This window comes from Zea mays, chromosome 1 (genome assembly GCF_902167145.1).
Source record: "Zea mays cultivar B73 chromosome 1, Zm-B73-REFERENCE-NAM-5.0, whole genome shotgun sequence".
NCBI classification, from domain to species: domain Eukaryota; kingdom Viridiplantae; phylum Streptophyta; class Magnoliopsida; order Poales; family Poaceae; genus Zea; species Zea mays.
In genome coordinates, this window is record NC_050096.1 from 224,462,513 (window position 1) to 224,476,041 (window position 13,529).

General features: G+C 46.8%; 2 protein-coding genes across 2 annotated transcripts; one reads left to right on the forward strand and one right to left on the reverse strand.

The window, feature by feature from the left end:
• The first annotated feature begins 1,995 nt into the window (after positions 1-1,995).
• Positions 1,996-3,740, forward strand: LOC100284837 (2-methylene-furan-3-one reductase). The gene is made up of 4 exons (NM_001157732.2): positions 1,996-2,528; positions 2,616-2,939; positions 3,032-3,191; positions 3,304-3,740. The coding sequence occupies exons 1-4, from the start codon at positions 2,118-2,120 to the stop codon at positions 3,567-3,569; spliced, it is 1,161 nt and encodes a 386-aa protein (NP_001151204.1). The 5' UTR covers positions 1,996-2,117; the 3' UTR covers positions 3,570-3,740.
• On the reverse strand, positions 3,592-9,162 carry LOC103643331 (phosphoglucan phosphatase LSF1, chloroplastic). Its single transcript, XM_008666489.4, has 10 exons — positions 8,682-9,162; positions 8,437-8,540; positions 6,012-6,465; positions 5,823-5,894; positions 5,604-5,725; positions 4,959-5,174; positions 4,720-4,828; positions 4,461-4,573; positions 4,182-4,329; positions 3,592-3,982 (listed from the first exon to the last, which is right to left on the reverse strand). The coding sequence occupies exons 1-10, from the start codon at positions 9,009-9,011 to the stop codon at positions 3,860-3,862; spliced, it is 1,791 nt and encodes a 596-aa protein (XP_008664711.1). The 5' UTR covers positions 9,012-9,162; the 3' UTR covers positions 3,592-3,859.
• Positions 9,163-13,529: the final 4,367 nt, after the last annotated feature.

The following is a 13,529-nucleotide window of genomic DNA, read 5'->3' on the forward strand; positions in this document are numbered from 1 at the left end:
AAAGACTAGGTTGCAATAGGTTTGTGTTCGTCACGACACGATGATAGACTGTATGGAAGCGAGAGGATGGGACATAAATTTTCCATCCCACCGGATTACAATACAATACTTGAGGCGCATCACAACATCCTACATCAGCTAGCGATAATGGAGTCATTTATCCAACAACACATCAATGAGCTTCGCGAGCAAAATCCTAGGCATACGAATGATTGGGTAATGAAGCAACACAAGCAGCGGTTCAACACATGGCTAATGGTGAAGGACATTCCACATGAAGAAACAATAGAAGATAAAACCATCAAGGGGTTGGCATCTCGACCATCACGCCAGGTTACGACATGGCAAACCTATGACATTAGTGGATTCACATTTTTACCAAGTCCAAGGACAAAAGAGCATGTCACAAAATAGTGGTGCTCGATGCGAGGCCATAGACGATGAAACTGGTGAGCTTATTACATATTTTGGATTTAAGGACATATGGGAACTAGACTATGGTACATATTTTGGCTTTAAGGACATATTTTGGCTTTAAGGACATATGGCATCGCCTATTCATCCAGTGATGCCAGGATACTTTCCACCCACCTACTCATCATCGATATATTGTCATGTTCAAATGTGGAATGATATAATGATGAACCCGTGGTACACGCATAGTCCATTGGCCTATTCAGAATGGGGCCACCTCCATTCTATACCTTTTGATCCATTGATCAGATGGTCATGATCGAGAAAAGTGCAATCCAAAACGACCTTTATGCATTAGAGCTCTATTGGATGATCACCCTATTGATTTAAAAAGCTGGTGACTTGCATCTGGCGTAGTTCTTACTTTGGGAACAAGACGACTTGTGAGATCTATTGTTTTCCGAAGAGTGCTGGCAGTACATATGCTTTTGATTCGTTAACCTCCACCAAAAGGCAGGGACATATGTTGAACACCTGAATGGACAACCGGACTGTCTGGCCCTATAGGTCGGACTGTCCGCGGTCCGGACGGTCCGCAGTGGCGGCACTCACCGTCCTCGCGTGCGTAGAATCAGTTAGGGTTCCAGATTTCTTGCGGGGTTTGTTAGCAAAACCTGCGGGATTAACTCGGAAAACGACTTGTAACGGGTCCAGAGCTCCCCCTTTATATAGATGAAGGGTTACGGCCGATTGAACCCCCAAAATCGATCCAACAACTCTACTTATCGTTGTACCTTATGCATTAGGAGTAGCCCTAGTTTAGTCCTAGCTTAGCCTTCCTCTACATCGAATCTTCAACTCTCTTCGGCTCTACGTCGACTAGAGAAGTCTTGGATGGTCTGCCGACGCCAAGACACACCCTTGGATCTCTCCTCCCTGACGGGGTCTCTTCCGGTAGGCGAGATATAGGTCTGCTGCGAAGAAGACGACCCTCTGCATCATCGCGGACGTCCGAGACTTAGGCATGGACCATTCGGAAACGTACAGAGGAGGATCCGCTCCTGTGCACATGTCGCGGACCGTCGATCTAGGACCACGGATCGTCCGTGCCTCCATAGAGAGCACCGCCAGACAGTCCATCTCTGGTGTTTGGCGTCGAGATCGGAGAGAGTAATATTTTTTAAAACTCAAAACTGACGTAAAAAAATTTAAATAGCTCAATTAAAAAGTAAAAGAGATCTAAATGGAAGGAAATGTTGGAGAGGAGGTGAAATAGAGGAAAAGTATTTAAGAAAAAATATTTATTTAATATAAATAGAAAGTAGCAATATGGAGGATTTGGGAAGGGGAATCGTTGGGTCTGAACCAAACTACGTGCGTCCCCCTCCATTTCTGCCCCTGTCCGTCCACCGAGCCTGACGGTGTAGTCGTGTAGAGGAGCGGCCATCTGGAGCGCTATCGAACTTTCTACACCCAACACTTTGCCCATCGACGCTGGCAGTGCGACTCGCGCCAATCCAAGCCACAAGTGTCGTCTCCCCGAGCGCTACCCGCCACTCCTGACGGCCGCAAACGGATAACAACAGCCAGTGAAGCAGAGCAGCAGAGAACACCTGCAACGTTCATCCTGCTCCGTTTGCTCATAAGCACAGGCTCTGAACTGAGTTGATCAGAGACGAGCCATCGAGAGAGAGAAAAAAAAAATGCACGCGTTCCTCTCTTCGTCGATCCCGGCCACTTCGTACTCGAGATCATACTTCTTGCCGCGGCCGCCTCAGGCTCCCGTGAAGCTCGTCGTCCCGTCGTCAGCGCCGAGGGTCGCCGCCGGTAGAAGAACAGCTTCGGAAGCTGGTCGGTCGGGACGGTGCGTCGTCGCGGTGTCCGCGTCCTCGTCCCCGGCCACGGCCGCGGTGGCGACGGAGGTGCCCGGGGTGATGAAGGCCTGGGTGTACGACGCGTACGGGGACGCCGGCGTGCTCAAGCTCGACGAGGCCGCGGCTGTGCCGGCCGTGGGCGAGGACCAGGTGCTCGTCAAGGTCGTCGCCGCGGCGCTCAACCCCGTCGATGCCAAGCGGCGGGCCGGCAAGTTCCAGGCCACCGACTCCCCTCTCCCGGTCTGATGATACAGCTATCCTCGTACTCGTATCGTCTTGCAAATTATTGCTTCTGGGAGTGCTGAACCCTCTGCTGTGATACTGCAGACCGTGCCGGGGTACGACTTGTCCGGCGTCGTCGTCAAGGTGGGCAGCCAGGTGAAGAAGTTGAAGGAAGGCGACGAGGTGTACGGCATGGTCAGCGAGAATCCGCTGCAGGGGCCCAAGCAGTCCGGCTCGCTGGCGGAATACACCGCCGTCGAGGAGAAGCTGCTGGCGCTCAAGCCCAAGGGCCTCGACTTCGCGCAGGCCGCCAGCCTGCCGCTAGCCGTCGAGACCGCCAACGAGGGCCTGGAGAGGGCAGGAATATCCGCCGGCAAGTCCGTCCTCATCCTCGGTGGCGCCGGCGGTGTCGGCTCCCTTGCGATCCAGGTACTGTTTGCATGTTGGTGTGGGTACGTACGTACCGAAGACTGAACTCAACCTTGCAATGCTGCTGCCTCTGCTCTTGATGTGGAATGAAGCTAGCGAAGCATGTCTACGGCGCGTCCAAGGTAGCTGCGACGGCCAGCACCAAGAAGATCGAGCTGCTCAAGAGCCTAGGTGCCGATGTCGCCATCGACTACACTAAGGAGAACTTGGAAGAGCTACCGGACAAATACGACATTGTCTTCGACGGAGTCGGTAAGATCACCATCATCAAACACATGCCCAGCACACACAAAAACAAAAATCCGTCACCCACCCTCAGGCCTCGGCTGACATGATCTGCCCTTTGCACCATCGATCCATTCAGGTCAGGGTGACAAAGCTGTCAAGGTAGTGAAGGAAGGCGGCAGCGTGGTGGTTCTCACCGGCGCCGTCAGCCCTCCAGGGTTCCGGTTCGTCGTCACCTCCAACGGCTCCGTCTTGGAGAAGCTCAACCCGTACCTCGAGTCAGGGAAGCTGAAGCCACTCATCGACCCGGAGGGGCCCTTCTCCTTCTCGCAGGTTGTGGAGGCGTTCTCCTACCTTGAGACCGGGAGGGCAACCGGCAAAGTAGTCATCTCTCCCATCCCATGAGAGCTGTAGATTGCAGAGCCTGTTCACTGGCCATTTGCGAGCCGGCCTCCGATTATATCAAGAGTGTCAGTCTAAAATGGAGTTCATTTCAGGTATACAGTCCATGGAATTACAAAGAGGTGTACATTGTGCCCATTGCTGAGACACTTAGCCACGTTCCAGGTTTTGTGTGAACGGGTACATACAGTAAGAAGCCCCTCTGTTGTTACATACATGAGTTTTCTGTAGCTTCGAAAATCGCTGATCCTCGATGACGCCTGGTTCCGCTCGGAGAAGGACGACCGACACGTCTACTGCTTTGGGGACAGTCTGATTGGGCAGATTGCAAATGCCATGCGGCGTGCTGCAAACGCCAATAAAAACCGCTCGTCCTCAGTTAGCGCCCTTTCTATGACCTTAACAACAGATGGGTCCTGCCAATGAGAGATGCCAATCGTATTATAATATGATACTATTGTTGGCTGTAGTAGCTACATAGTCTACTATTCCAAATTATTACCTAAAAACTCATATATGGTTTGATTGGTGAAAATATGAGAGAATGCCTAAATTGCAAAGAAGAACACAGGTGGGAAGTTCAATCGAGACACTGAAGGCAGTGGATTAACATACTTTTATATGTAGCTGGCTTGGAGCAGGACGAATCCGAGCAATGTCGCCAACTCTGATCACATTGTTGACATTCCCATGTTCATCTGTTTCTGTAGGCAACGAAGTCGAATGCCTCCATTGGCCCCCAACTATAAATTTGTAATAGTACCTAAATGAGTATAGGGTTAGTTTCAGTAAACTCAATAACCATCAGCAGCAAAGAGATCAGAAGATGATGGGATAGACAGATGTTGTTTCATAAATATCCACAGCCGTGAAAACAAGCAAGTGGCAACTTACTTTCCATGTCGAAGTCGAACTTCAGCCTCATATCTTGAGCCACCCTTGTGGCTGCACCTTATTTTGTCTTTCCAGTTACTTGTAAAATCTCCAACTAACTCTACATCCTCGCCCTAGAGCCAATGTCACGTGCAAGTTAACCCCCTCAAGTTATTGATTGTCAAGACCATACATGGGGTCTCACACTGACTCGAACAAATTATCTTTTATGCCAAATACTCACTCTTCCGTAATATTTTTTTGTATAAAAGGAACTCACCTCCCTACCACTGTTCCAAATGAAACAAACTGAATGTGTGGGACTACCATCATGCCTTCCATTTTCAACTAAAGCAATAAGATCCCAAGTTGCCCAAACAATTGCAGCTCTGCATCATTAAACGACTTTTTAGTTCTGAAACCGATAACCATAAAAACAACTGTGGCAGCAATCACAGTAAGCAACCACCTCTTTGATTAAGCATCTAACAAGATATATTTTTGCTCAACCATAATTACCTGTCAGGTCTACAAGAGTGCAAACCAGTGATGAACTTGTGAGCAATATGGAGAGGTGTATCTTGAACCCAGTGTAAGTATGATATCACACATGCTGGTGATCTATCATATCCAGTGGTACAAGTCACATATATGCGGTAGTTCTTCCTTATAAGACGCAACAGAAGACCAACACAAAAAGGAAGCTTCTTTCTTAGGTCCAATGAATCAACCTCTCTGAAAACATCCAGCATCAGTAGTTAAATGACAGTCAACTAATAGTAAGGTTAGCAAGCCTATCATGTCTGCAAAACAAGAAAAGATCTCACCAACATTTTACAGAGATCTTTTTTGTTCAAATAATTAATAGGGTGAAGCAGGATGAGCTCAGAATATTGAGAGATAAAGCACTTAAAAGTTAAAACATTAATCCACACAGCAACAAATAGTACACAACACTACAACAACAGTTGCTAAAGTATCACCGACAATGCTCTACAAATAAACAGCAAATTTGAACCTATATAAATTCTACTCTTGTTTGGCACAGGATAACAATTTCCTGAAATTTAAAAGGACACTACAGCTGGTTCAATATAACTATAGTGAAGAACTAGAATCAAACATTCTAAAGTTTATATTCTAGATGGAGGAATTACAGCATACCGTATAGGATAGTTAACCATCAAGATGTTATTCTCACGACAGGAACTGTTGATTATCTCAGAATTGATTCCCCAGTTAATGCGCTCGCTTTCACTTTGGAAATTCAGAACAGCAGTAATACCCTGAAGCCTTTTGAAGTATCAGAAATTTAACTAAACTGTAAGGTAAATGGAAGTATAAATGCAATGCAACAAATCTAAGCATATGTCAGGAACGTACCATAGTTTCTGATAACATCTTCACATCTTTCTCTGTTTGTATACATGACCCAACAAATATTTGTTCTGTTATCTGCGAATATTTATTTAAAACAAATTCCTGAGCTCTTGAAAGCATGCATAGCATTGACACACCCTTTATGGATGTACATGTCTAAAATTATGAACAGAAACAGTAGTCTTCCACTACCTTGCTGTACTGCATACCCAGTGAATGATTATAGTACAGTTCACCTTTAGCACGGTCTAGTGCTTTAATGTACTCTTCCAAAGGAAAGCTACCATGTGCCCACTCAGCATTGTCATCGTCTTCATCAGAATATAAACCAACAATCTCACTTACGCGATTGGCAAGGTTAGTGCTACTCTGATTGAGTCCACCTTTCTCATTGGACAGAAGAGCCCATCCTTGAGAACTTAGCAACCTTGGGGAGAATACAGCAAAACCTAATTTTCCATCCCCAGTAGAAGATTCGTTCATCTTTGTAGACCAAACAGCACTGTTCCAAGAGGCCACAGCAGCTCGTCCTCTGTTAAATAGAATGTGGTAATCTTCATTTTGATGCAACTGATGGATTGGAAAAGGAGCAAATGGTCTCTCAAGGACAAGGCTGCATGGTCCTGACTTGTCCCTCAGCGCAGTCCTGGATACAAGTCAAAGAGAACATATGAATGCCGTTGTGACGTCGGTACTGTAGCAGCACACCCCTCAGGTAGGTTAGATAAAGATAAGGCTAGTTTGAGATAAGATTAGAATTAGAGATAAGATTAGATCTAGTGCTTAGAGGTCAAGTAGTCCTCTCTATATAAGGAGAAGGATTGTATCAATTGAAGGTAAGTAAGAGATTAGAAGGAAATCGCTTCTCTCTTGCCGGCCGTGGGCAAAGCCCTACGATTGGCCTCCCCAACGCCCCATCCTTGCTCTTTGCGCCACGACCCCAGTAGGATCCACAATCCTATCAACCCACCAGATTCTGATCGATAACCCTAGTCGTGGCCCTCTAACCCTCGCAGCCCCGTCCAGCGAACATATCCGCGATCCTAGGAACCACATAACATCAGCCATATGCCACCCATAACAATCTGGTACGGATATGTCAGGGCCTTTGTCCACCATCATCCAGCCGTCGGCCTCCTACGCCACGCTACCAATCTCCACACTGTCGGTGCCTAGACCCACCACATCCTCATCCATGGCACCTCCCCTCACACTCGAGTCCTTGTCAACAGTCGTCCATGAGCTCACGCGATCCATGGCAACCATGCAGGCGACATTGGCAGCCACCCTTCTTCCTCCTCCATAGCAGCCACTGCCACCGACATCTTATGGCATGTCGCGTACCAGCGCCCCAACGACACCATGCCTGCCCATTCATCTGTTGCTCATGCCATAGTCGTCTTCCCCTATTCCATCATACGCCATGGCCATGGGGGGGGGACCCCAGTACACCATGTCTTCGCCCCAAACACAAATTGAGACATCAAGCGCAGTCATCCCTCAGGGAGGCCTGCCCCTTTACCTCATCTCCATGCCACCATCACCATCACCAATTCCATCGCACGCCCTCTCATCAACGACGGTGCCGGAATTCACAATGACAACATCTCCTTCATCGGCCCCATCGTTCACCGCCCCCATGCCCACAGCAGCACTACGATGACGTCTTCTACGGCGTGGATGGCATCCGGGCATCGACGGCGCAGCTATAGGCGGTGGCACGCTGCCTCCTAGCGCGTCGGCAATGACAACACCCAATCTTCAAGCAACGGCGCAGCTCGCGAAGAGGAAGGCGATTGCGGGCGAGTGCCTGCAAGGTGTCTGCAGCGCGTGGCCTCCTAGTGCATTGGCAGCAGCATGAGGTGCGCCGGCAGACGCTCAGGGCAGCCTTGATGGCGGTTGACCTTGGCACATGGTGGCGCGACCTCGCCAGCAACCGTACCGGCCCGTTGTCTCCAAGTGCAAGCATGGTGCGTGTCCCGCGGGCAACGAACTCCAACTCTGCAGCGGTGTTAGGAAAGGTGCTCCCCTCCTTGTCATCGACGAGGGTGCACTGCTTAACGCCACAACATTACACTACCGCTGCAGAGTTGGTACTGAACTGCTAGATTGTGGACTTGTGGTATCTTAAATTTTGAGCAAGGTGGTGCTCCAACAGGTAACACTTTGTCAAGAAATTCAGAGTGTAGGGCTCAATTTTAAATCGCCTGCTGCAACAATTAAGAATATATGCACTTCAATGTCTGGGAAAGCACAGAACTCAAACTTGTTTGTTCAGTGCATGGGAGTACTGTTGCGTGCCATGAAATATCTATACCATAACAAAGAACCGTTCCGATTGAGCAATTGAAACAGAATCTTGAATTACTAAGCTTAACGCATAGTCCAGAAAATTATTAGTTACAAGTCGATTTTTAAGGCTTCTTTCAGACGTAGGGATTTCACAAGACCAGTTCAAAAAAAAAAAACCTCATATAACCAGCAAAGGCACTTTCGATCATAAGAAACCTCATATATGACATATTGACCAAAACCGACAAACGGGATGGCTCACTAAATTTCATAGAGGCGCTAGTCTTTGGAAGAGTGAAACATAAAGACATTTCTAGTGCCGTACTCCGTGTCACCTAGGTCTTTGATGGTGACGAGGCCTTCGCCGTCGGCGCCTGCCTTCTTAAGCGTGTCGCCGACCATGATGATCCTGGACTTCTCGGCGTTTCCCTGCCATGCATAACCACATGCAGAAGCCGGATGTCACTATGCCAGAGTCACTCGGCAACCGAAGGTCCTTTCAACGACTCGCCCGCCCGGGGGCCGGGAATGACTTCCTTCCCATTGCTCGTTACCCGCTTAGTCACTTACCCCTTTTCTAAGGGAATGGACGAAGACGCGTCCGTCGACACCAAGCGCGAAGCGGACGCCGAGGGGCCGGTCCACAGCGACCATGTACTCGTTGAGCCGCATCGCCCCAGCGGGCCCACCCGGCTCCGCTACTTCCGCCGCCGCCGCGACGCTCAAGCCCTTCCTCTTCCTCAGCTCCCGCCGCCCTCTGCTGGGGGAGGAGCAGAAAGTGGGCCACGGCGCGCGTGGCCTGGGCGTCCGCGGGTCCGCCGATCCGGCGCTGCCGAGGCGACCTGGGGCGGCGGCGCCCGTAACGGTGAGGGCTGGTGGGGTGAGTAGGTGGGGCGCCATGGGCGGCGCGTGATGGGGATCGCGTCGGCGGCGGGGCGGCGGTGGGGGGCACGGGAAATGGCGGCACTCGGCACGGGATCAGAGGCGTAGTGGAGTACTGGAGTGGGCGTCCGGGGATGGGAAGTGTGTGGAACGGAGCCGAAACCTGAAAGCAAGTGGAGCTGTTTAGAAGTTTGCGCGCGTCGGAGGACGGTGTAGTGGGGCCCATGCCTCCGTTCAGTTCGCTTTGCGTGACTTGGCGTTCCATTGCGGCGGGGCTCTCATCTTGTTGATGCCAAAGCTAAAAAAATGTTGTGACAGATGCTAGGAAAGACTTATTTCTATGAATTTAAATACTCTTAGATTTCTTATATTTTAGAATAAATTTTTATTTTCTTTGAAAAAACATCTATTACGACATAATTCTAGTTTATCCCTAATCAAACTTTCTAAAGTTCAATCAAATTTCAACATTTATTGTGACATCAAATAGTTATAATATTAATGGTATTTATATAATATCACAAACATTACTAGCTTTTATATTTCTTTAGTATTTCTTATTTTTTTATAAATTTTAGCACTTAAGAGTTGTTTGGATGTAAGACTAAACTTTAGCACGTAGAGCTAAACTGTAGCTACTAAGGCTCACTCCAACGGGAGGCATGCAAATCGGGCATCCATCTGTACTTTTGGCTAGTGTCTGTAGTTTACCTGCTCAGTCATACGCTAGATCTTTTCAACAACACAGTCATTCATACGTTCAGCTGGAATAGAGTAGACACTGGGCCCAGTGGTCAATCAAGAATAAAGAATTTAGCTACCGGTCATAGTATCAGGCAATATGGTTTTTCTCTCACCTGCTTTTCATTTTGCCTGGTCCGTTTAGCTGGAGCAGTTATTTTAGCTTTATCTAGCCAGATGGCTGCTTTGGAGTGAGCCTAAAATGTAGCTGCCTACCTGCCTGCTCAATCAACATGTGCGCCGTAGCTAGTTGGCCAAAGTAGCTACTACACGGTAGCTGGTTGGCCGAGCGTGGGAAGAGAGATAGAAAAAGTAGATGCAATGGGTGGGGAGGAGAGAAAGGGGTCGGGAGACTATTTTTTAGTATAGTTAATATTTTCGGTGGAGCTAAAGTGGTGTTAAACTTTAGCACAATACTTTTAATCACCCTGTTTATTTCTCTAGTGTCTAAAATTTAGCAAAAATATAATGCAAAACTTTAGGAGAGGAAAACAAACAGGGCCTAAGTAAAGCCTTTTTTACACTCGGTAAAGGTTTTGCCTAGTGTTGCACTCGGCAAAGAGTACTCGGCAAAGAATGGAACGACAAAGGACCTTTGTCAAGTGCTATATCTCGGGCAATCGTCAAAGAAAAGTTGTCTTGACAGTGGGAGACACAGGTAACAGTGGCTTTGCCTAGTGTTACACACGGCAAAGATTACGTCTTTGCCTAGTGTTGCACTCGACAAAGAAAAACACTCGACAAAACAAAAAATCACCTGAAGCATTGGTTTTCCGAAAGCTGAAGACGGACTTAGCCAAGTTAAGAAGACAGACTTTGACATTTTGTTGAAGCTTCTACCAGCATTCTTGAGCCACTCAGGCATCCGAAGGTAGCAGTAAGTGCCACTGGGGTTATGAATCTGGTCTTCGGCTCATCTTTATTTGTTATCCATATTTGATGGTAACCTGAGTAGCAGTCCAGCAAACCCATGAGCTTCGAGGTTGCAGCTGCATCCACTAGTGAATCAATTCTTGGTAGTGGGAATTCATCCTTCGGACATGCTTTTGTTGAGGTCTGTGAAATCAATACACATCCTCCATTTACCATTGGATAACCACTCTGGGTATGCAACTTCCCTTATGACCTTGGCGGTAAGCAATCTCTTAGCCTCAGCCTTTGCACCTTCGGCCTTGTCTTCAGTTACGTGGTCTGAAACTTGGATCCACATTTAGGGCATGCTTTATTATGCTTTTATCCACTCCACACAATTCATTTGTTGACTAGGCAAAGACATCCTTGTTGTGAAACAAAAACCTTCGGAGATTAGACTCTCGCTCCGAAGTTAACTGATTGCCAAAGAAAACCCTCTGTTCTGCAAGATCATCACAGCGAAGTACCAACTTTAGCTGATCCACCGAAGATGTTTTTTCTTTTAATGATTTTGTAGATTCCTAGATTTGCACTTCAGCTTCGACTATGTTATAAACAATCTTTGTCTCTTGCAGGGTCCCTTCTGCCCTTCTTGCTGCTTCTTGGCTGCCATAAACTGATATCACTCCTTGATTGTTGGGTATCTTCATGCAAAGATAAGCTTCTTGGCTGCCATAAACTGCTTCGAATGCATTGGGAGTTCCTTTTCTGATGATAGCATTGTATGGGAATTCCATATCAATAATCTCAAACAAGACTTTCTCTGTTCTTGTGTTGTTAACATAGCCGAAGTTGATAGGCATAGTCAACTTTCCTAGTGCCATCACCTGTTGTCCTCCAAAGCCAAAGAGAGGAAACGTTGAATCTTGGATCTTATCTTCAAGCTCTTGCATTTGATTAAAAGCCTTGGCAAATATGGTGTATGCGGCACTACCTATGTCGACCAGAACATTGTGCACTACAAAGCCTTTGATAACACAAGAGATAACCGTGGTATCTCTATGTGGATAGTCTTTCAGACGAAGGTCATCCTGAGAGAAGGTAATAGGAATATGGGACCACTTGGTCCTAATGTAGGGTCCTTGGACGCCTACATGTTGTACCCTTCTTTGGGCCTCTTTGTTTTGCTTTTTGTTGTTGGGTTCAAAGCTCGAGCCCCTAGTGATGGGGAACATAAGCTTCTACATGGATGCTAACAAAGCTTGATGGCTTGGCATGCTCTTCGTCGTGATGTAGCTTGTTGTGGTCGTGAGATCATCGGAGGTGGGTTCCAATGTTGGTACTTGATTTCAATTCCCCTAAAGGTATCGAAAACCAAGGCAACACAAGTTAGATGTAAAGACCTTCGTCCTCTTTATTTAACACTTCTTCAAAGTGTTAGAACGAGGGACGACTGTTTTTGAAGAGAAGCATAATGAAATGATATGAAAGCGACAAAGTAGAACTTCACATTAAATTCATCTCATATGCCTTATCATTTTATACCATCTCTTTTGATAATGAGTCTACAAACATACCTTCGGCTCCTGGACACAGGATGGCACAAAGGTTCTTTGTAGGCTAAGCAACATGAAGTTATGGCCATTAAAAAGGTATCTTATGCAGGGCACTATTCACCTATTTATAGGGAAGATGAATCGCCTTTGTACAAAATTACAATCATGCCCCTCAAGGTTTTACACACATTGTTTATAAATGACGTCAGGGCAATAATGTATTTTCTCCATTCTCAGTTGTGCAGGTTTATGCCTATGTTGTTTGGAAGCTTCTCCTATGGCTTATATTCGAAGTTCTTCTTTGTTGCATGTTGGTCACTTGTTTTCGATTGTTGTGAATCAAGAACAAGGCAACACATTTGTTAAACATTAAAGACCTTCGTCCCTCGAAGCATTATTCCCTTCGGGTATAACGAAGGTCATGAAGAATAGGTCTTCATCATTCACAAATGTAAAAACATGATTACAAATGTAATATCATGCCATTTGATCATTTCGTATTGAATGTGAAAATAATATTAAGGCACACATTACATTGATACCTTCGGCTTGCTTGAAGATAAATGTGTGAATGCAATTACAATCCAGCGTGTCCAGTACAGGGGTATTGTTCACCTATTTATAGGCAATCGTACAACTTCATACGATATTACATTCATACCCTCAAAGATTACATACAAGGTTTACAATGTCATAGGGATAATTTTGTCATTTGCACTTAGCAGCTTGAACAACACCTTCTCCCTACGTTGCCCTTCTGCGTCAACTTAACGAAGCTTGCTTTGTCGTACTTTCATTGATCTATGTCGAAGATTTTTTTGATAATGAAGCTCCTGTAATACTTAGTAACATACTGAAAACAAATGGTTAGTCATGTTTTTGAGGACCTTCTGAAGATGAAGGCCCCCAACAGTAGCCCCTCACAGTATTAGTTTGTTCCTGAAAGGGAAATAGGCTTACACCTTTTCCTAAATGATTTTGGTGGTTGAAATGCCCAACACAAATAATTGCACTAACTAGTTTGCTCTAGATTATAAGTTCTACAGGTGCCAAAGGTTCAACACAAACCAATAAAAAGTCCAAGAAAGGGTTCAAATAAAAAGAGCAAAAGACAACCGAAGGCTGCCCTGGTCTAGCGCATCGGACTGTCCGGTGTGCCACCGGACAGTGTCCGGTGCACCAGGGAGATCAACTCCAAACTTGCCACCTTCGAGAATTCTGGGAGCCACTCCACTATAATTCACCGGACTGTCCGGTGTGCTAAGCGAAGCAACGGCTACCCGCGCCAACGGTCGTATGCAACGGCTATAATGAATAGTGAATAGTGCCGACTACGCGCGCAGAGTCAGAGCAGGCGTCAGATGGCGCACCGGACAGTGAACAGGAC

What these genes read in the sequence shown, in the direction of transcription:
- LOC100284837 (NM_001157732.2), top strand. Translation starts at nt 2,118, where the DNA reads ATGCACGCGTTCCTCTCTTCGTCGATCCCGGCCACTTCGTACTCGAGA. An exon ending in CCACCGACTCCCCTCTCCCG is followed by an intron (nt 2,529 to 2,615) that starts GTCTGATGATAC and finishes GTGATACTGCAG; the next exon opens with ACCGTGCCGGGGTACGACTT. An exon ending in CATTGTCTTCGACGGAGTCG is followed by an intron (nt 3,192 to 3,303) that starts GTAAGATCACCA and finishes CGATCCATTCAG; the next exon opens with GTCAGGGTGACAAAGCTGTC.
- LOC103643331 (XM_008666489.4), bottom strand. Translation starts at nt 9,011, where the DNA reads ATGGCGCCCCACCTACTCACCCCACCAGCCCTCACCGTTACGGGCGCC. An exon ending in TGGGTATGCAGTACAGCAAG is followed by an intron (nt 5,895 to 6,011) that starts GTAGTGGAAGAC and finishes AAATATTCGCAG; the next exon opens with ATAACAGAACAAATATTTGT. An exon ending in ATGGTTAACTATCCTATACG is followed by an intron (nt 5,175 to 5,603) that starts GTATGCTGTAAT and finishes GGATGTTTTCAG; the next exon opens with AGAGGTTGATTCATTGGACC.